General features: G+C 36.6%; 3 protein-coding genes across 5 annotated transcripts in view; 1 reads left to right on the top strand and 2 right to left on the bottom strand.

Annotated features, from left to right (window-relative positions):
* The window catches only part of LOC136839315 (probable iron/ascorbate oxidoreductase DDB_G0283291), a 10,648-nt gene extending 9,040 nt beyond the window's left edge, over positions 1-1,608 (bottom strand). Inside the window, exons 1-2 of one of the 2 annotated variants that reach the window (XM_067105187.1) lie at positions 1,474-1,608; positions 950-1,022 (exon numbers count right to left, since the gene is read on the bottom strand). In XM_067105187.1, coding sequence (XP_066961288.1) covers positions 950-1,004 — 55 coding nt within the window. In that variant the 5' untranslated portion in view covers positions 1,005-1,022; positions 1,474-1,608. The remainder of the gene's footprint in view (positions 1-949; positions 1,023-1,473) is intronic. The other variant, XM_067105188.1, reaches the window with a different exon arrangement.
* The window catches only part of Tbca (Tubulin binding cofactor A), a 258,271-nt gene that overhangs the window by 13,675 nt on the left and 220,877 nt on the right, over positions 1-23,719 (top strand). The window lies entirely within an intron of this gene.
* The window catches only part of LOC136839313 (nascent polypeptide-associated complex subunit alpha, muscle-specific form), a 69,432-nt gene continuing 51,340 nt past the window's right edge, over positions 5,628-23,719 (bottom strand). For both annotated transcript variants that reach the window (XM_067105186.1, XM_067105185.1), the window contains exon 11: positions 5,628-15,435. In XM_067105186.1, coding sequence (XP_066961287.1) covers positions 12,361-15,435 — 3,075 coding nt within the window. In that variant the 3' untranslated portion in view covers positions 5,628-12,360. The remainder of the gene's footprint in view (positions 15,436-23,719) is intronic.

Genomic DNA, 23,719 nt, shown 5'->3' on the forward strand with positions numbered 1-23,719 from the left:
CTGGGGAGTTGTTTTATTGCTAACAGACGTCAGACTTGGACCTTGAATAACGCTGACAATTTTGAAGGTGTAATAGCCTATAATGTAGAGTATAGGGCCGTGCTGACCCAACCTTTAGAAGAGTAAAGTAACTTTCTGGCTGTAGTCCAGGAAAAAAAAAAACTGTTTATCTCAAATTGGAAAAAGTAATCGGATATGGGAGAGGTGGTATAGATTGGAGTAAGAATAGAAACTTGATAAATTATGTAGATGATGCTGTTTCAGTTATCAACGGTTCACAAAGCCTCTTTAATAGAATGTATTGTATCTAGAGAGATGAGACTCACAATAAATCTAAGAAAAACAAGTACTGCAACAAAAAACAAAATGAAAAAAATATTAGATGTACAAACAATGGAAATCAAATATTGAAGATTGAAGTGGCATACAGAGGTAAGATTATACATAAGTAAAATTCGGACAAGAATCTTGATATGACGATAACAATAGCTCAGAAAGATTTGTTGATTAGACAATAAAGCTTTATGAAGAATACAAGGCGTCAAAAAGCAAGCTAGAATTAGGAACGATATCATAGTGGAAATCACGGAAGTTCCGTACGCAAATAATGATGAAAGGGATATGGAAATGCTTTGAACATAACTTCTTTGAACTCATGGGAGAACAATGCATGATAGCGTGTCAGCTTTGTTCCTGCCGGCTGGAGATGAGTGGAGATTTGTGGAGGATGAAGCACAGAAATGAGCACTTTGGGCAGAAGAGAGACAAGTGCCAAAATCTACACAGATTTCTCATAGAAGTTTTTCAACTTGAATTCTTAAGCAGGTGCTAAAGATAATATTCATGAAAGTGTTGATTAAAGATTGATTTCGGCAGGTGTAAAGTAACCGCTTAACACTTGTTCTTCTACGACTTCTTATTACTACTACCACTATTACCTCTCACTCACCCAGCAGTCCTATGTCAACAACAGGCATTTGGTTGATAATCTGGTCCTCTGACATGGCGCTGATGTTAATATCCTGTGAAAATATATCAAATCGAAGTTAAATTTGCGCTTAAAAACTGTTTATTAATATTTTCGGGAGAAACATGTTTTAAAATAATGCGAGATTGCTTATACACACGCGCGCGCGCACACACACACGTATATATATGTATAATACGCATTCATTTTATACGAATGCCAGTTGAGTATTTAATAGACAAGTCACGCCTCATCACGATATTAACATTCTGCAAGTCAGGCTGGCGCATGTGACTAAATGCAGCAAATGAGACAATGCACGTACTCTAAGCATAGCAGACTAATTGCTACGTTCTTTTAATTACTTAGTCGTGATTTTAGAACGAAAAATGTTATGTCACTAGCTCTTCAAATGTGAAGGCCAACAGGATAGGTATCAGTTGTAATTAATAATCCTGTTTAAGTTCTATAAACTACCTAAACGAACAGGAACAAGCTTAACTTACTCTCTAGACTTCTGTTTACTAAAAACTTCGGTTATCCTGGTCTCTTCAACGCGTGATCAACAACTAAGAATTGCATTTCCCCCTGAGGCCCTACATCGTAGAACAGACAACTGATTTGTAACCTGTTATGCAATTGTAAAAGATATTTTATCAGTGCACGTGACAAAAGAATGAACCCAAGGCGAATGGACTGATACTTATCGAGATTTACGAAAATATAAATAAGAAATTAAGGATATCTTTCGAGGAACCTAGTGAAAATCTAGATCATTGTTACAAAGGGTTTTGGAGGCAGAATTAACGCGTCACAAAATAATGCAATGTGGCTCCATAGACCATTTCACACATCACCTCAAAAGTAGGTATGAAAAACTGTTTCTTTTTTTTCTTGGATATGCTCACTTATAGGATTCAGTCCTGTAACCAAAAGGAAAAAACTTAACTGTTAATAATTCAATTAATTACAAAATATTTGTACACATCACTTTTACTGAAGAGGAATTTTAGACAGCTGTTATTTTTCTTGTATTAGCAGCATAAATATGGTTGAAAGTAAAGAAAATGTTTTGTAATATTTGAATTATTCCTCAGCTCGTCATTTTGAAAAACTAATATTTACTGTACATTTTCATTACAACTTACAGTAAGCACAGCGACCTCTTATGCTCCTATTACTTTATAATGTCCATGTTATCAGAAAATTAGGTGATAAATTGCTATGCTGAAAGTAAAACTTTAATATCAAACTTGTAATTTTCTCATTTATCAGCGTACGAGATTAGGTTTTAATTTGGTATACAGAAATAACCTTTATCATCATTTAACCCTGATGCACATATCCCAGGAAGTATATTTTGGATTTACTTTATTCTAGTAAATGTATAAGAAATCTTGTTTAAAGTTCTACTAGTTTCCAAATACAGTAATACGAGAAAGTTCCACATTGCAACGTGTATTCCCAACATTTCCAGGTAAAAATCTGCCACTAAAGTGTTTCGTTTTACAGTATATTCCTCAACTAACAACTGTTGCACTTCAGCCAAGTATCAGACCTCACTTAATTTTTCTGTTCAACTTTTTTTTTTTATTATTGTTTCCTTGGTGACTGGATTAGATAGGCTATCAGGATGCCCGTCCGACAGGTGTGTGCATTTAATGATAAATAATGACAAATCTGGTCATTTTCATTCTGACAAGTTGTAATTTAGATGCAAAATTTCCAATTGTATTTTTTTAAACGCAAATGCTAATCAGTTGTGAATCTTTAAACTACATACTGAATAACCCAGTGGAAAGTTTTTTTATTATTGTTATTGTTATCAAGTAGTTTATCTAGAACACTGAGTCAGGGCTGGCGCGAACGGTTTGTCTTCAGTAATATTATTTAGATTTCAGTTAATATCCAGGTAAACTTCAATTCTTTAAAAATGTGATAATTGGATACATTTATTTAAGTTTGGATAATTGGATACATTTATTTAAGTTTGGATAATTGGATACATTTATTTAAGTTTGGATAATTGGATACATTTATTTAAGTTTGGACATTCTTATATGTATAAATGTTAATGTTGACCTGCATTCTCTGCGTTGAGTCATGTGGGCTATCCATTAAGTGCATGGGTCAAACAAGTGGGACTACAGTAGTTCAAAGACGATATGCAATGGCTTATGTGGGGTGTTCTTTGGGGACAGAAGATTCTTTATATCAGCCAAGGGTTTGATTGGCTTTAATATGTTGTCAGGACCATTTTATTCCATAAAATCTTTGACATTTATTAAATGTGATGGGTTTTAGATATGTTAAACACTATGGAGGTTGTGTTTGATCTGGTCATAGTAATTGCAGCGTATGATGCTTTATCAGCATTCTTACTTTTTTTATGCCGACGTGGGCAGGAATCCAACGTATTTAAGCTTGTACACCAGCTTTGTTTATTTTGAGGAATCTAAACTTATTTTGCTGTACAAGAGAATTTTTTCCTTTGACGAAAGTGCCAAAGGCCTTCAATAACTCTTCCTGAGTCACTGAAACTAAGAAATTTCTGTAGTGGATGTTATTAAAGATATCTGCTGTGAAAATAGAAGCATTATTTGATAAAAACTATTTTTTTCTATTTGAAATGGCAGCTAATTCCATACTTATTAGAGATTTGGAATCATCAGTATAAATTGCATGGTGTGGACCTTTGGGCCTTGCATGTGTGCGTTGTTTCTGATGTTCAGTGTATCCATACTTTCTGGACAGATAGCCTAATATAAGTTCTGACTTTTAAGGTAGTCCAAGGAGGAGGCAGATCCAGTTCTGGAGGAAATATGATCCTCATATTCATTAAGATGATTTGCTCTAATTGGGAGCATGGAGGATGATTATTTATGACAATATCAATACCTTTCTGTTAGACAGTGTCCCTAGTAGAAGAATGACTTGTTTGTATTTTTATTGCATCTTGCAGTTACTAGGTCAGAGTGTAAAGACAGGGTTCACCACTTAAGTTTGCAGTGATGCATTTGGAGATGATTTAAAAGCACCATTGCAGATTCTTAGACTTTCACTATGAACAGATGCAAGGAATATCACTAATATTTTCAGGTTGCACATAAAAAAAAAAAAAGTTTGCCACTTTTCAAAGCAGATTATATTAGCATCTTAGGGTAAGGTACATATTGCTCCGGGTTAATGGTGTGAATAACTCTTTATCAATGCAAACTTTTGTGAGGCTGCTCAAGGAAAATAATTGTTACCACTCAAACATATTTATCAATTTAAAAACAAGTTTTTAGGCCTTGTAACATTTACTGTTTTTACATCTTACTGATGTGAATGAAGTTGAATTTTAAATGAAATTATAGTGACTGGTAACCATTTTAAGATTTTAGTTGTACTTCTCAGCCTATACATTTGGAGTAGTGATCTCATTTTTAGAATTGTTGGGGGGGGATGTTGCCATTAGTAGGTGCACTGCAGATACTAAAGAGTGCAGCGCCCCTTCAGCCCCTTGCTGGATTCACTTTATAGATTCTTACCTCCAATTGCTTTTCCTTTCTTCAGTATTACCCTCTAACATCTCATAACTTCATGCAATTGTGGGGTTTTCTCACAGTTCCATCTTTGGAGCATTGCACTTCATCATTATTCTCTTTATATCAAGCTATCCAACCACTCCAACTCCCTCCTCACTGTCTAGAACTTTAAATGGCTGACAGTGGCCTAGGTCTTGCCTTGACCCTCTAGATTTCATAAATCATTATGTAGTCTTTTACAATTTTTATAAGCTAAATTTTGCTCATACGTTTGTTTTCTATGTATTTTGTCTGCTTATGTGTTTTTTGCCTTTGGTGATGACGTACTATCAGGTGGTCTTTTATTGGTGATGACGTACTATCAGGTGGTCTTTTATATAAATATTAATTTCATATGACAGCTTCAGTTTGTTGTCAACTTTTAAATAAAGGACATTGGAGACTTCAAAATTTTATTATGCTGCTTTCTTTGGATTTCTGTTGCTAATTTGTGACGTGATATGCCATCATATCTCTAGAAAATTGTTCATTTCTTTAAGAACTGCTCAAAGTATTTCTCCAAATTCAGTTATACTTTTGTTTCGGTAATGCCCATGCCTATCATGCATTACAGTAACTTAATTCTGTGTTCTATATACCGAGTATAGTAAATGTAATTTATTTAAATCTTGTATGGCGATTGTGTTATCATCTGCTGTGGATGCACTTGCAATTTCAGTCTTGCATGGTGGCTGATCTTCAGTTGGATGCATTTGCAGTCTCTGTGACAAAAGGATCAAGAGAGATTGATGCAAGACTTGTAACTTTTCTCAGCCATGTCAGAAACACTCAAATTCTACAGTTGAAGAGGCACATCTACCAATGTTGACCTGTTTCATGTTCCCGATCACACATGATAATTCTAAGTTGTCAGTGAGTTATTAATTTTCATAGAATGGACAAATGAAGCAGAAAAGTAGACACCTCAAAGTAATTTGGCCAGAGCAAAAACAGTAATTACACTGAAATTGAATTGAGGTAATACAACAGAAGACTAGTTTTTCAGTGTTCACAGGTGTTCTTTTCACTGGCTCCATATAAAACAAAGTATAGCGTTCTGGACACATAAGAGGGTTAATGAAATGCACTGCTTCTAGAATCATTCTTTACTGTGTAAGTTGCTTACACACCACAAGAAGTGAGTAATCGCTCGATGGCAATGATGAACCCAACTTAGACTTTGTCAATATTACACTTCATGCATGCAACACCAGTCACAGGAAGTTCAAAATTACCAAATGCCAGAGCGCTGACACACTCTTCATGGTTGAATGGACACAAAAAGCTGAGCTGTGAAAGATGGTGATAGGCATCATGATTTCATCTTTTGCAGATGAGACATGGATGATGATGTATACACCATTAGCTACCACCAATGACACAGGAGTAGTCTCATCACACTACACTACAAATGGAACAGCAAAGAATAAACCATTTCTTGGGGGAGAAATCTCTATTGGAGATTACACATCTTCATGTTCAGTCAAGACCTTGTTTCCCTATTAGCTGATTTACATAAAAAAGTACAAAAACAACTTTTCCAAGATTAAAATACAAATCATTAATCTAGTAGTAGGTATTTATAAAAGATACCCTAATGATATGAACAAAAAGATGAAAAAACTTTGAACAAAACATGATACAGAAAATAAAAAAACAAGGTCCTAAATCAGCATATTTGATTAAATAAAAAAAAAAATTTAAGTTATTAAAATACAATAATCACTAGAGCCTACACTGTGTGACTGAAACCAGCAGCCTCAACAAATAACGATTAAGCATGTAGATGCCTTAGGGTCAAAACTGGACTCAAATCATTGTTTTATATGATGTTCACATCAAGCAAAATATTCAATGAAATGAATATCAGCACTTTCCAAGTGTGTAAAAAAGAAGGATAATGAAGGTTATGAAAAAAATAAATGCTTTCATTTAAATAATTTAAAATGGCTTCACTAGAAATATAAGACCTATCTATGTAATGACTTATTATATGGGAAAATTAGCAAATATCTCGGCCCAACATATTTAGCAGAATATAAGGTACAAGCATTAAAAGAATAAATGCCATACTATATGTTTGTACTATAATCTCACATTAATATTAATCCTTTTTCTGTAACTGTAATAGAACACCAAAAATGCATTATGTTGCTTAGCACACCCTATGAAAGTAAACAAAGGGGAACACCATTACTGTACACCTATGACTTGTCATAACCACCACTTGTTGCACTAACATGTTTTTACATCAGTAAAGGCAGTAAATCCTTGCCTATGGAGTGACAGACTGATTTGGGAAAAGCATCATCATCAAAAATTCAGAGCCCTACTGGTATAAAACCACAACCTGAGTCCAGCAATGACCAAATGCTTACCCGAGATTCTTGAGTTGTATTAGTATTTGTTTCCTAAAAACAATGCACAGTACCAAATTTACAAGGACAAAAACAATTACTGTATAATTTTCGAGACAAATGGACCTGAACAACTGCCTAAAAAGCCTATGCTGCCTAAACTTGAATCTATTGCAAGATACTGATACATAAAGAAATGTCATAGAAGACTAAACAGCCATACTCGTCAACAACCTAAATGTCAACACATCATCAAGTAACATTCTTAGTCCAGACAGATCAACAACAGTTGACCTTCATTAAATTTTAAAACTAACTTGGCAGCACAGTTCCCCACAACATTTCTGGACATGAACTTTTTATTTTTTACAACTAAGAAAAGTTAATATTCATAATATTGATTTATGAATGATGAAAATGTATATGCAGACAACTCTTTAGACTACAGAAACTGATATTGTAGGCTCAAAACATGACACCTAAGATCTAATAATAATAATAATATAAATTAACTGACTATTTGTGACCACCATCTATTCATGGTGAATATATATATTTAATACATGTATAGTAAACAAGAAGACACAGGCATATAAGATATTGTGTAGACAGTTCGTATGAGTTTCTACTTCCTCCCTTTCCTGTAAGGCAGTTAGAACAAAAACATTCCTTAGCCATCTTAAAACCTAAATTATCACTGACAGATTAGCCAATGAAAACAACTTTGTAAGACACAGTCAACATCAAGAAGTAAAAAAAATGAAAAAAGAAAGAAAACAAAAGAAAAAAGAATTCTTTAACCTTTAACAAGGCACTATTGATCTATATTGCATTCTAATACACAGTATAGTATCTAATAAATTTCTACATGCATATGCAGATTCATGGTATTTTTTCAATGAATATCTTACACTATGATCAGAAAAACACAGAAAGGAAATACTAATGGTCATTAATTTGGCAGTGGTTTTAACTATAGGATTGTTTCTGTTTTAACTCTTCTTACCTAATTTTGGGAGTATTTATCAAAAAATCACATGCACATAAAGTCTGGCATGACACACACACATATACCCATGAAATTAAGTACAGTACAGTTAAACAAATGAAGTAAAGTGGCAAGTAAGAAATGGGCATTGATTAGTGATGCAAACCAAATGCAAAATAACACCACATAAAAGTAATGAAAAGTTAGAACAGCGATTACATATACAATATAAATAATATACAACTAAATCTGTAATAACGGATAAAAAGAAATGATACCAATGATAAACTTTTCAAGATGAAAGTATAGTACTGACAAAACATACAATTATGGGACCAGCCAGATATCCTCGGTGAAAAGAGGACGACTAACTGGATAAAGGGACTTTCAGCTATTTACAAGCATTACAGAGTCACAGTGTTTTAGCACCAGCAATGAAACTATGAAAGGATGAAGTGCTAAATAAATAACAATAAGTACAACAACCTATCACAAAAAATCTATTGAGACGTCAAAGCTTTGGCTCATCCACGAAAGGCAACAACAACAATAACAGAAATGGAAGATGATAATTAATTGTTATGGAAGCAGCTCAACCTTCATCTCTATTTCCACTATAATTATAGGTAGTATAAAGCTGACAAAATTTATAAGGATAGAACAATGACATTACTGCTCAAGGTAGACACAGATTACAACCACTCCACAATGTAATACAAAAAATTTATTATAAACACATCAAGCTAATAATATCATCGTCCTGGAGGAGCAGGGAAATCATATATTCAGGTACTGTAATGATGTGTGTTTAGCACACAAAATAAAATCATTGTAAGGACCAATCACTATAAAATAACCACAGCAGTAATTATAAAATATGAACACTGAAATGAATCTAAATAAAAAGTGTTTGTATTTTTAATTATTGACTTAGATATACCTTGAATTTTGTAAAGCTCTTAAAAAGATGCACAATCTAATAAGTAGATAATACCCAAAAATTGCTGTACACCAATGAATAAAAACATCTCACAACACATAATCTTTGGCACACACACACACACTTCACAATGCAGTGAAACTTTAAGGAAGTGAAATGCACTGTACTTCAACTATGACAATTTCACAGAAGCAGGTGGTCTTCTGAATGATTATATTACGCAGCTGAAATGAAAACCTTTTGTGCCCATCAGAATAAACAAGACTTGCTATAATGAGTAAAGCTATTCTAAATCATAATGTACATAACTAGGTGAAACTGCATATGAAATTTGAGAAGCCATGTGATGAAGTGTTTATCAAACCACTAATAAATAGATTAATAAGGAAAGTTTGAGATCTTTGGTTTTTGCTTTCAATGCATACTCCTAACTATAAAAGATCCCATGAAGTAAAGAAATCCCTGATGAGATTGTCAAATTGAACATAAAACCTTGCTGCAGTAGGCAGTCAAACCTCATACAGTATATACTCTTTGAGTTCTAGTTCATCAAAATGACATGGCAATGGATTGCGTACGAATATTCAGTCTAACTACTACAAGCAATACAATGGAAATTTCCCAATTTACAATTACCAGGCCATAGTCCACTTATTCATTTGTGCAAAGCCTTAAAATTCTGATGGACTACAAAGGAAAAATTACAAAGTGAAGCTGGTACAGAAATATGGATGTTAAATTTGATTGCTTGGCAATAGGTCTGGAGTGAAAATCCAATTCATGGTATGATCGATGCTAATTCAGAAATGCTTACGATATTTCTGTAAGTACAACGTAAAACAGTATAACTTCTCAATTAAGCTACATCATCTATGAAAGTGAATATTCTTAAGTATATTCTCACTAAAAGAAAATATACGAAGTGGAACAACTTGAATTGCTGTCACTGGTATGTCATTTGTTTAATATCTCAAATTCATATTTAAGACTTTTTTTTTACATATACCATTAATTCAATGTAATTTTTATCTCAATTTCATCATTTAAAGGAACTAGCGTTACATTGAAAAAGAACATTCACCTGTGAAATGTGACCACTAAGTAAAAGTATCAACACTACTAGGATATTTATACTGTACAGGCATATACCATGGATACTGAATAAAAAAATTCACTTTAACATTAATAACTGGAAGTGTTTTTATTTGCCCCCTTTGGCATATAGCCCACAACCTATTTCCATGCTCAAGATCCTACCATGTTTTAGTTGCTGAAACTCAGAACTCAAGGTAGATGAATGTCTTAATTGTTCATGAGGTACTTATACAGTTTCAAAGATAGAAATGTACATTAATATGCAGCAGATGCATCTGTAAAGAATAAATACACCTTGAGATCATTAAAAACAATAAGCATGAGAAATACATGTGATTTATTCTAGATTAAGCACCAATTTAGTATTAAATTTTCACGTAACTCACATGAAATGTGGCTCCAAAACTTTTGGGCTGGATTAGCAAAGAATTGTAGAGGCTTACTACACATTCCAGTGAGTTCTATGTTTCTGTATCTTCTAACAGTATATTCACAATAAAAGGAACAATAAATTTGATCAATGTCTACAAACCCTGACGCTTTCCATTGTAAAAAAAAAAAAAAGTATATATGACTTCAAGTATGAAGAAGCCTCATAATTTTATCTGTTCATTTAGCTCCAGCAACTCTGTTGTCCAGTAATGGCCATGTAAGTCATTGACTGAAAATTCAAATTCCATGTGTAACATAAAAAAAGTTACTGATGTTTCTTGACTGAAATGGGGTTTAGGTGCTTCAATATTAACAGCATGTATAATATATACCTATATTCTCTGCATATGTTTCCTTAAATGCTTCACTGAACTCTAATATTCATGATGATCACACTTGAGATAAATGACCAACATTCATAACTGAAATATTTCTTCATAAATATTCACATTCAAAAATGAGCAGCAACATAAGTTTCGGCAACAGTATAAGTCATTTCTAAAATCATAGCTTTCAATGTATTACATCTACATACACAAATTACTTAAAAAAATTCAAAAGTAAAGTATTTAAATTTTAACTTTGAGCTACCATCAACGGACCTAACAAAATTTTCATCAAAATGACAAAAAATAATCAACACAATCAAATAAGTCTCGATTTGAGATTGAAAATATCTTAGACAGGGATATAACAAAAAGCTCATAATCTGTACAAAATCGAACGTGCACACACACACATACACACAAAACACTCAATACTTCAATCACATTGTTTCTGATGTAGTTGTGTGAGCCACAAAACACTAAGAAGTGTGTAGACAAGTTATTGCAAAATAGAAAATGCAATCTGATGGGCATTCTCTGTGAAAAATGTTACCTATATTCAAATTTCAAAGCAATTCAACAAGCATTTGAACTTCTACATAGACTTGAAATCACTGGACCTTTTCACAGGAGAATGAGATCTAAAGATCTACAATTAAAAAAAAATCCTGGTGTGATGAGAGGAAACTGACCAATTATTCAGCACACAAGTGAGTGCAATGATCTACCAGCTACAAGTACAATAAACATAACTTACTGTAACATGTACCGAACACATCTTCGTTTATAAAGCTTATTCAATCCTGCCTGTCACACAAACACAGGAACTTTGGCAGCATACTGCAAATTCTTCATATTTCAATACTGATCTCAGGGCAATGACCTAGCTACAGTAAATAACTTCTCAACTGCAACTGATGTCACAAACCCTACCCCCTCCCTTTTTGCACATCTGACTTTACCAGATTATTTTTATCACTTAAAGTAATATAAATAAAAAATATATATATACAAAATCACCTCATGCAAATGGTAAAAATGGAATAACTTATTTCTCTCTAACCATGAATGTTTTTTTTGGAATTACAAATAAATGATAAAACTTTTGAAAACTAACTACAAATACCATTTCTGTCCATTGCTTGGTAAAAGATGTTGAGTGTAACAGCTTGAAAACTAGTAAATACAACTTTGAAAATGTTATACCTTTATCAAAATACCCTAACCTTCAATAATTCCACATGTAAGCCTTAATCTACAGTATCAAGGAGAGTACCCTATACCTTCCTAATAGGGTTCTACGATACAGTACGTTAATAATGTCACAGCCAACAGCTACCAAAGAAGTCAACATGTAGTGTTGCCTTATTGAGATGGTCCACTTAGCTGTCTATGGCGACAATAACTATCAAATGCTAATTTGCCACTTCAATATAATAGCTGTAGCTAGTGAAAAGAACTGACAATAATGATAATAATAAAAATGCCTTTAGTGATTTAGGCAGTTTGGTCATTCTAATAACAACCTGAGCAACAGCATAAAATCACATCTGTGGCAGCTGGCATTCAAATCCATGCAGCTGTTATCAAAATTGAAACAGCTGGTATTCAAATCCAAACTCCACTGACTATAACTTCTCACAATTTGTCTGCATAATTTTCAATGATATTCTATAAGGCAGTATTTCAAACTTCAGTGATCTGTTCGTGAGGGTCTAAGGGTCGACTTTCAGGACTTGAGGGGGAATCTGAGGAATGCTGACTTTCTGAAATTCCCTCGCTGCCTCCTCCACTTACATCTCCAGGAGGTGGAGGGGGAGCACATTCTACAGTTACTACACTTTCAATACTGCCACTTCCTGTGTCCTGACTACCTGATCCACTACTACTACTCTGGCTACCAGTACTGCTACTAATTATAGCACTAACTGCTATAGGTGAAGGTGGCACCACTTGACTTGGCTCACTAACTGGGGGTGGTGGGATGGGGTCAGGAGATTCTGACTTCTCAGTCTCATCAGCCATTGGATTAACAGTAACAGTTATACCACCTGCAGTGAAGCCAAGCTCATACCCAGAGGAAACCGAATTATCCAATTCCTCATCAGAATCTTGTTCAGCTTCTGGTTCATCAGAAGGTGGCGGTGGGGGTGGTAAATCATCTACAACTGAGGCTACCTCCATCTGGTTCCCTTCATTGTCTTGAGGTGACTCTGAATCTTTTTCAGAACTGCCATGGGCACTGCCAAGTTGAACAGCTGTACTTCCTGAAGAAGATGAGCCCATGTTGGCTAAAGTCAGCATATCATCCAATCCTTCCACATCTGCTGGAGGAACTAAAGGTGGAGGGGTGTCCTCAGGAAGAGTATTTACTAGAGGTGCAATTTCAGGTAATGGTGGTGGTAGGTCATTAGGGAAAGTTGTATCATCTACTTCCATTGGTGGTGGTGGTGGGGGTAACTCTCCACAAAGTGAGACATGAGATTCCCCTTCATCAGCTGCACTTTCGTTGATTGCAGATGGCTCTACAGGAGGAATACCATTATCAGTAACATAAAGTGGATTTACTGTTTCTGTTGGCTGAGTGTGTGTTTCAGGCAAAGGCAATGGAGGTTCACTACCAAAATGATCAACAGTTGCAGGAGAGGATGGCCTCTCTGGACTCTGTGATGGAGGTGGAGAGGGTAAGTTCTCTCTAACTGCACATTCATCTATAGACGCAGAGATTGGATGAGATTCATCTTGAATAGGTAGAGGAGGTGGTAAAGAGGGATTCTCTTGGAAGGAGGAAGACTGCTCCTCCATCTCTTTAGAATCAGGTGCTGGAGGTAATGGCTGTGAAAATGTCTCTATGGTTTCTGTGGACTCCTGTAATTCTTCAAGCAAGGATTTTCCTACAGGTTGCTCTTCAATGACTGGACTGCTGTCTAGGGGTGAGGAGGGCATTTTATCTGGACTTCCTGTTGTACCTGATGATGTTTCATCAAGGCTATCTCTATCTTTGGACACAGTTTCTTTGTCTTCAACATCAGAGACAACTTTTTCAGTGGTTTCCTTATCGTCACTTGCAACTACAGGTGGGATCTCTTTTTCTGGGCTATCTGCAATGATTGATGAATCTTGATCTATAGAAGGATCCTTTTCCAATGTAACTAGGATGGTAGGAGATTCTTTTTCAAATAATTTCATGGAAGGAGGGGATCCCTTTTCAGGTAATACAAATACACTCTCTGGGGCTTTTTCAGGGGAAGAATCCTCCTTGACACTTTTTCCTTGTACAGAATCCTTCATAAGACTATCATCATCTGGAAGTGGTGGTGAAGGTGACTTCCTCTGCATATCTGGTGGAATACCAAAAGGTACCTCCTCTTTTTCTGGACTCATTTCAGACATAGAATCGGGACTCTTTGTTAGACATGGAGATTCACTCTCAGGACTTCTATCCAAGGTTGGTGATCCTTTCTCCTCTGCTTTCACCAGAGCTGGAGGGCTCTTCTCTGGGCTTTTTACTTCTGGTACTTCGGGGGGTAATACTTTCTCTGGACTTGTAACTGGACTCTCTTTCAAAGGAGGAGATGGACTCTTTACAGGAGAAGGAGTTTTAATACGAGTAGTCACCGATATATTCTGGTTTTCATTTCGAGTTTCAATTGTTACTAATTCACCTTTTGGTTCTAAAGGAGGAAGATTATCTAGGTCACTCTCTAACAGACCAGTTGCCCCAGTATCTTTATCTGCATCTGGGCTTTCTTTGCTTGGTGATTTCTTGTCAGGACTTTTACTTCCCTTTCGTACTACACTTGCATAAACAGGAGCCTGCTGAGCTTCAGACTTCTCAGTCTTATCAATCTTTTCATATGGAGGATATTTTTCTGGTATGTCATAATCACGAACAGATTCATAAGTACTTTCAGTTTCAACTTTTTTAACAACTTCATAACCTGGTTCAGCATCTCCGTCACTTGAGCGCCGACTGGTAAATTTTAATTGCTCGTAGTTTGGATCATGTTCCGAGGTAGTTCTTATATGATGGACTGTGCTCTTTAGCTCTTCATAACCAGGATCCCCAAACTCACTTGTAGACTTTCCTTTTACTGTTTCATAACCTGGGTCAGCAGCTTCTGTCTGATGCGCAACTGTCTCATACCCTGGTTCATCATCTTCTTGGGTTGTCTTACTAGCAACTGTCTCATATCCAGGCTCAGATGCTGTCTGCTTGGCTTCTCCAGTTACAGTTTCATAACCAGGCTCATATTCCCGATGTTTCAATGTTTCATATCCTGGTTCTGATTCTATATCAGAAGTAGGTTTCACTGTTTCGTAACCTGGATAGTTTTCTTCAGGGCGTTCTACACTTGCATAGGGTGGTTCAGAATTTTTTACAGTTTCATATCCGGGGTCAGAACCTCCCGAATAAAAATTACCAGGATGCTGAGGTATTGTTTCATAGTTTGGATTTGGCTTTGGTAGAGGTTGTGATTGTTGTGAAGTTCCACTCCAAATGCTTGCTGTTTCATATGATTTTGCTCTGCTAATGGACTTCGATGTATCATTACTTCTTGTCTCTATGAGACTATGTGTCATTGCTCCAAGATCCACAGACTGACGTGGAGTTGTAGGGGGTGTGGAGTGATGAGAACCCCATCGACCACCTCCTATATCAACAGATCCTCTTCGTGAAGAGTTCTCACTTCCATTGTCACTTTCACCTCCACCAGAGCTATTACCACGACTATGCCCAGGTCGTTGCTTTTTCATGACCTGGAAAATAATTAATAAGAAGGTTAGTTGTTTCAAGGACCATGTCAAACATCTAAAGGCAGTTCCATATGATTGTACTGTATGTTAATGGTTAATCTGTTATATGTTTACATCAAATATTTTAAATGGCACATCTGACAAAAAACTGTAGGAATGTCAATAATGCACCAAACATATTGCAACAAGCAACTGTCATTAAAATAAAATGTGCAATTGATAATGCCTGAACAACTATTCAAGTAGTATAGTTTTCACAGTGACAGCTTCACAGAACTGTACAAGTATGAAAAAGGTAAAATACATGTTTCTCAAAAGTAAAACTTAAATGCATGTGTCTAATCTGACAGACAATTATAATAAAGAAATAAGATAAAAGTACATCACAACCTAATACAACAGGTTGATTAATTTGGAGGCTCTACTAGAAACACAAATGGCACTTACCAACTGCAAGGATTTGGGAGAGACCCTTGGAGTTACTTAGCAGAACATTTGATACAAAATTGGTTTTCTAGTAAGAGAATTTTAGCAACTTTTGATTTCATATAAAAACTTTTGGCAGCATGGGTATGAGACTAATAATCTCATCCCAAAAAACAATATTTACAAACAGACCTTGGGACTGTGGTTTATGAAAACTGGGTCACATTCCACCAGAGACATACACAGAATGAGTGACACTTACAATGTGGATTAAAATCTCTGTACAGTATTGTGGCAGTTCTTTCATTTCAAGCATTAAAAGTACTATCGATTGCAATGTGAAAATGAATTTTTATACTGGTCAAGCAACGCTAAAGGTATTTGTTGTTTTCATGTTTCTGGATTTATTACAATTAAAATCTATCAATGCTAGTCTACTGATTCTTTCAAATATTTTGGTTCTTATATTCTTTACTATTTACTTTTAACAATTTTAATACTGTTCAGCACTACAGTGATATTTATAGTTTTCATGTTTCTGAATTTAATACAATTAATCTACCAAAACAGAAATAATCTTTCAAATATGTTGATGCATTTACTCCTTAATATTTATTTTCTCTATGAAATGCAAGCACATATATCTATCATTCTAAAGCACAGTAATATATTTTCAGATATCTATCATTTTAAAGCACAGTAATATATTTTCAGACTTCCCTTGGTCTTGTTTACACTGTAGTTTGTTCAGAATTATAGACATTCAAGTTATGCACTCCATAATAATCCTTTCCTGTCTAATTTATTTGTTAAAAGCTCAAGTAAGGTAAAACACAGATAAAACTCCCAGTAAAGTCAATTAAATATAACAAGAAACTAAATTATAAACCCATAAGCAATCCTCACTACTTCCTGTAGTGCATTTTTGTTAAACTTCCCTTCTAATTGTATACACACAACCTAGGACGGATTGAATTATAAGCCTTTTAGAATATATATCCATCTTTTTCTGCTTTTTAACCTTGTTTCTCCAATTTTTAACACTAAGTGTTTTTAAATACACTTGCAAATAGGGCCGGATAACCCGATGCCCTTAGCTAATCCAAGTCTGTTAAAATAAACTAAAAGGGAGTAAGGGAGCTAATGAATGAGAGCTAACCATAAAGGAAGTAACAGACCTTTCTGCCTCTTAAAAACTGGAAGGTTACAAATCATGTTATGGCAGCAGGAAGAGAAATGTTCCAAACCTTGGTGCAGGCTGTCTCAGAGGATGAGGGACCTCCTTGAGCTCAACAAGGACTGGTTAAAACAGTACCTATAGTGAATGTATGGGTGGGGTTACTGGTCATAGGAATTGTCTACTGTGTCAACCCTGTCATGAAGGGAGACAAAAGATGAAGAAATATCCCAAAATGGAACAAGTAAGCCCAACATAACATAACTGAGACACATGAGAGACCTACAGCTCCGAAACAACAAATCTATTTTGTTAAAAGTGTGTTTAGCCATTTTAAGTATATATGTGATCTCTTTTAAGAAAAGTTTTAAGAGAGTGTAATATTAGTGTTACATTTTATTTGAAAATTTCAGAATATGGGTATACTAATTTTAGTCCTAATACTCTAATAATGCTAATTTGTATTTACATTTCAGTGAATCAGTGTGGGCAGATTAAGATAGTCATACCTTTTAATTTATCAATGATCTATCATTAAATAATGGGGATACATTAGTTTATGTCAATTCTGTCAATCCAAGACTTCTTTAGATCTCAAGTACTAATAATGACCAACATAAAGCAAGCTCATTTTAACAACACAATTGTTAATAAACAAAATTAATTGCAACTAACGAAAGTTTAACTGGAATGGAAGGAATTCCAGCTTTTTCCACTGTAAATTTCAAACTGGTGTGCCTTATGGAGTGATATACTCATAATTCTGAAGCTTTGCCACAACTATACTTATAGGATAGGTAGGGAATATATGTAACAATTAGTTTTTATTAACAAACAGCTTCATATGGTTTTTCCACTTGATTATGAAGTTTGTAAATAAATTTGAAAATAGGATTACTGTATTTACATTATTTAGGTATTTCCACTGGAAAACCAAGCAACTTTTCTAGACTCACAGGGTTCACCCAAAGTATGTCAATTAGATCTGTGGGGTCAGGAGCATAATCACACATCACTGCTGCAGCAAAAACATGTCTTTTTTTCATGTTTTTTCATTATAGTTATTTATTCATTATAGTTTATTATTATTTATATTAATATACTGTTAATAACAGGTTTTGACGTAGGAAACCTATTTTTGCAGTCGCTGTTTAGTCCTCAAGAGAAAAGGTTTCTCCATGGTCTAACAGAGCTCCATGGTGACCAAACTACTAATAAAGAATTCCCTCTAGTTGGTCTTTTGGCCAGTATTGTGTCGAATGATTAACATTATAACATGATAGAGTATATAATGACTCAAAGATAAGAGGGCACTCTTCCCTTTATCTTCAGCAAAAGCTGAACCCAGTTTTTTCCAACGCAAAAGAACCGCAAGAAAGAGAAATGACTATTGCGTGATCTGCCCTTGTTTACAACCGGTCATTAAAAGACCAAGGAGCCATTACTTTCTGTTGGTCAAATGCAGGTTGATCCTGCCCAAATCCCATCTTTGGCTGGAAGTGAGGTTTTGAGGACTCACAGCGATCGTTGTGGCCAGGTTTCTTTCACGCCAAAACCTGTTTTTGACACATAGTCAATGTTTCATCCCCAAGGAGCTTTACAAAGAAACAGACAGGCATAAAAAGGCCAGGCTCACAACTTAACACCCCAAAGGAAATACATTTCCGGTCCAATAATAAGCCACAGATTTCACGTCCCATTCTTATTCACATTTTCAGGTTTTGATACCAAGGAACAAGAAACTAGCGCAAACGAATCTGTTGTTTCTAGAGATGAGGTTCAATATGGCTTTACCTAAGCACGCTGGTCATGGTAGTACTGTCGCCTCTCCCAGCGGAAGAGTTATACTCACTGGGTCAATATGACCCTGGTTTTCTGCTGCAGCATCTAGGGTTAAGACTAATTATGCCACCTGCCGACAGCACATGTAGTCAAATCCTGTTCGAGATGGCAATAATTTAACCAGATGATCCCAGACGGGGCACTTCTAAAGAGACACTTGAAGAAGTGTCAAAGACGCACACTTTAACATCATGTGATCGTGGCGGAAAGAGTGTGTGATTTCCTTTAATGAGAAACACTACAATCATTTTATCTTGTGTAGGGAGAGTGGTTAGTTTGTGCCAGTGTAGGAAAACAGCACCTTCTGGGGCAAAGTTGTCGTGACTTCTAGGTGACCAAGGTGCTTGAACCAGGCATAATGTCTTATTCGTTAGTCTGAATTTTCATAAGAATGGATTTAGTTTTTTGTACATCCATAATCTGGCTATAATGATGGGCCAGGGACAATAATAATTGATGGTCAGGTATTTCGTGCATGATGCATCGCCCTCATCTAAGCAGGTTTCCAGTTCACTAATAATGTATGAGCTCCTGATGCTAATGCAATCAAGATCACCTTGTAGTCTGTGCTAGGTTGTATTGGGTCCACTGAACTGAGGGGCGATAGCTTCAGCACCTTGTTCAGGACCAAGTAATTGGAAGCTCTTTAGAGGGCCTTTTGTAGAGCAAAAGACTGCAGAAGGAAGTGACAACTCTATATCTGGAGTCAATCCCGAATCCATAAAGCAGGGTTCTGTTATCGCAGCCTTGTATGCCATGACTGTTGTAACCACAAGGCATCTGTCTTAAAAGGGTATATAAGAAAAATAAAGTTTCTATAGAAATCCAATCAATTCTCAGTATGGATATAATTCAACCATCTTCCACACTGACTGGTAATGCTACTGATGTCTGTAACTTTTGCAACTAGTACCTAGCAATGTTGAGTGAGTAATTATCAGTGATAGATATTAAAAAAAGAAAAAATCTATACATGGCTGGGTCTTGGCTTAGAAATTAGATTCTTCTCTCTACTGTCTGGGATAGAATATGACTGTAGTGGAATTATTAATCTTTTTGTCTGTTGTTGAGGTAATAGGGAAACCAATGCGTGTTTGGCTAATTCAGCTGCCATACACTATTCCTAAGTAAAGGTTAGAAGTTTGCTCAAAACCTGAACGGGCTACTGAGGAAATTATCGCCCTGTTCCAGTCTTAAGGAAGGCATCTCTGGTTGTTGCTTGACTGTCCAGGTTTGGAGACACATATATTAGAGTTTGTGATTCTAGAGTAAGGTATAGCCCACTCTCCGTTATGGAAGTATATGGGCTATTGTTTAGCAAGAGTGGCTAGTCCAACATCCACACTGTTGAGACTGTTGTTTTCCTTGACAGAGAGTCTGCTATTACAATGAGATCCCCTGTGAGGTGAACTGCAGACATGTGCCACTTCCTTGCTTGCGCCAATGTTCTCTCTCTTCTGGAGGTTTGAGTTTTTTGAGAGACAAAAAGACAGCCATCAGCTCCAGGAAACCGATATAACAATTCCTGAGTAGCTGATCACACCTCCCTTGCCACCTGACACCCCAATGTCCCCTCCCCAACTGTCAACGAGGTATCTGTGAGTTTGAGCTACTCATATACAGAGTTGGAGGAGCTAGGTTGGACCTGCTTCACCAAAGATTCCTTCCAAATCTAAGGCTGAAGTAAATCCTCAACTCTTTTAATCCTTGGTGAGGCCTGTTCTCGTGATCTTTTTTCTTTGCATGTGAGAAGCTGTGAACCTGGTTCACATTTTAGTTGCAATCTATGTATTGGATCTATTACCGACAAAAACTGCAGCAGGCCCATCATACATTCTGATTGCCATCTGAAAACTGGCTAAAAGCGAACCTTTGAGGACTTGCTTATTCTTGTTTTGAGTATGATAGGGAGAGGCAACAGACCGTGAAGAGTATTTCCATCACAACTCCAGCCACTGAAAGTGTCTGCTGGGTGAGGCAGGATGTTTTCAAATTTATATTAAAACCTTTTTGACTGCACTGTGTCTGTTGACCATTGTTTCCTAAGTTTTCAAGCACTCTTTTCTAGGGGCCCTCCAGATCTTTTGTTTGAGTTCTCCTAACAAATACCATTGTTAGTTTGAAACTTAGCAATGCTTAGCCCAAAGGACATGACTTTGACTGTAATGCATTCCTTTCCTATTTGGAACCTTAGGAAGGGGCGGAAGGAACGTTATAGGATGTGCCAGTGTACTTTCAGATCCAAAGAAACTGTCCGAAACCTTTGAAATGATTCAATGTACTTAGGCAAATGCAATTATCCAAAACTTTTGCAAACAATGTGCTTTGTTCAATGCTGACGCAGCTGAGGATCACTCTTTTGGATGAGTCCCTTGATGAGGACACTTAAAGAGACATGCACTGTGGGGAGTATACAAGAAGTTTCTCTATAGGCCCTATTAACAGGACCTTTCTGCAAAGATATAAATAACACTGTCCTCTCAGGAATTCCCACTACGTGATGTCATCGATGCTGACCCCAATCCAATAGAACACCTCTCTCTGGTATCTGCCTCCTGCTCTGCCTTCTCACCTTTGATAGAGATTCCAGGTGCGTTGTTTTTCCTTTTTCCCCTGAAATAGTTTTTGGACCTTGTGAAAAGGACACAGAAGTTGTTGCTGTCCTTTGCAGGAATTGTCCTTCTGACCACTCCACTGTTTTTTGAGGAAAATTTTGGGGTGACTGAAGGCTTACATTTTTGATCAAAGTGAGCCTTTTTGGGGTTGGGTAAAGGAAATTTTAGGTTCTTTTGTTTCCTGAATTCCCCTTTTCCAGGAAGAGCATACACTTGTACAATTTCTGTTGAAGGCATGCTCACAAAGCTGAGCCACAACAGACTCCTCAAACATCCCAGAAGGGTTAGAAATGTGTCAGATGCAACATTGGAGAGTGATTTGATGGAGCTCTCCAATGCTTCCATTCCCACCAAGGCGCCATTCTAGGAAGTCAGCACTGCTTTCCATCAAGCCTGTAAGACTTTGGCTCAATAACAAAAATTATCCTGGTGTTCTAAAGCCTTAAGATGGCAAATTTCCAAGCAAGGTGGTGGAGGTTATAATGTTGGAGGAATCGAGCTTCCAGATAAAATTCTGACTAGTTACTTATGAGCAACTTGGGTCTTATTCAAAAGGAAATAGAGATCCACTCTTCACTTGACCTGGTAAAGGGTGATTTTCTAGTTTTTTAATACTATGGGTACAGCAAGAAAACCATTTCTGTTAAAGGTTTCTCCAAGTCCGTGAGGGATTATACCAGGTACCATTCTGCATTAAGGAATGCTGCCGCTGGTAAATTTACATTTGGTAACTTCGCATCATATTTTTTCTCTCATTAATTACCCACGGTAATTTGGAGTAGTGCATTGAGGTGCCTCGCCATGATTATCAGTATCATCAGGTGAGGATTGGAGCCCCTATTATGCTTTGATCTGAAGTTTTTCTATTCTCCCAAACTGACCCATTGTTGCTTCTAGTCAGAATCGCACCAACCCGCTGGGTGGTACCACTACACTACCGGTTACAGGATGTAGTACTTTTGCACTTTAGCGCGCTCATGACTGACTGACTTTGCTTTCAGAAACCGCGCTCATGTCCCTATATTGCCGTCGGTGGCAAGGGCATCTCGATGGTACCCAATTTCCCACGGAACTGACCAAATGGCGCGAAATGTGTAATCCCTTGGGAACTTGCTGTGAATATATATCCCTTTTGGGGAGCTTCATTAAAACTGTGTGTCCCTTTTAAAGTACAGGTCAATAAAAACTCAATTTCCTTAAAGAAATGGACTGAACTGTTGCAAACTGTATCCCTTTTGGGGGATCTTGCTGCAAACTGTGCATCCCTTTGGGGATCTTGTCGCAAACTGTGTATCCCTTTTGGGGGGTACAGGTCAATAAAACCAATTTCTACAGAACTGACCAATGCCATGAAACCAAATCCCCTTTGTGGGAGCCGTAAAACTGTTCACATCCTTTGGAGAGCCACATAAACCTGTAGATCCCTTTGTGGAGCATGCTATAAACTGTGTATCCCTTTGGGGAGCTTGTGCAGTCTAACTGTTTCAGCAACCAAACTGTAACAACCTGTTAATCATAGCAGGTGTCCTGGGCAAGTTAATATACTCCTTCCCAAAAATTAGACATTTCTGGTCTTGTTAGTGGATCCCAGCATCCCTTTGGGGGAGAGATCCTATTCAGCAAATGATAGCTGTGGCTGGGAATAGAATTCTTTCTGGGAGGCTTCCATGGCTAGCTAAAATTTATGTCCCTAAGCCTCTGGGTTCAGCAGGCAATTCACTCTATTTTTTAATAAGAATGTGAACTCCATGTAAAGATCTCCCTTTACTTCCTCTACGGGACAATCAGAGGTAATATGACTGATGTTATGGTTTAACTGAAGACACTGATGTTTAGGGAGGAAGTGTTAAACATTCTGTGCCAGAGTTCTGCTGGAAAGATAATATCCCCTTCCTCACCCCTACTGGAACCTTTAGGTCCCAGCTAAGACAGCTTCTCCAAAAGGAGCTGTTTCATCCTTAAAACTACAACAGGAGCATACTACAGATCTCGCCTAAAACTGGCAAAACCACAAATGTTCCTTGTTTTTCACAAGGACTATGCTCATGGCAGGTGGTATGGGCTGTACTCACTGGCAAAAAGTGAACCGAGCAATTTGAACTGAGGATCCCAGCCCACAAGGTCTTGTAGTGACATAAACAAGTTGTTGTTAGAAGCTGCCAGTATAATTGTTTTTGGCGAGGACACTTCGTAGTTCCTCACAATAGCCCCAGAAACCAGAAGGTTG

Source organism: Macrobrachium rosenbergii, chromosome 6 (assembly GCF_040412425.1).
Source record: "Macrobrachium rosenbergii isolate ZJJX-2024 chromosome 6, ASM4041242v1, whole genome shotgun sequence".
Lineage (NCBI taxonomy): Eukaryota > Metazoa > Arthropoda > Malacostraca > Decapoda > Palaemonidae > Macrobrachium > Macrobrachium rosenbergii.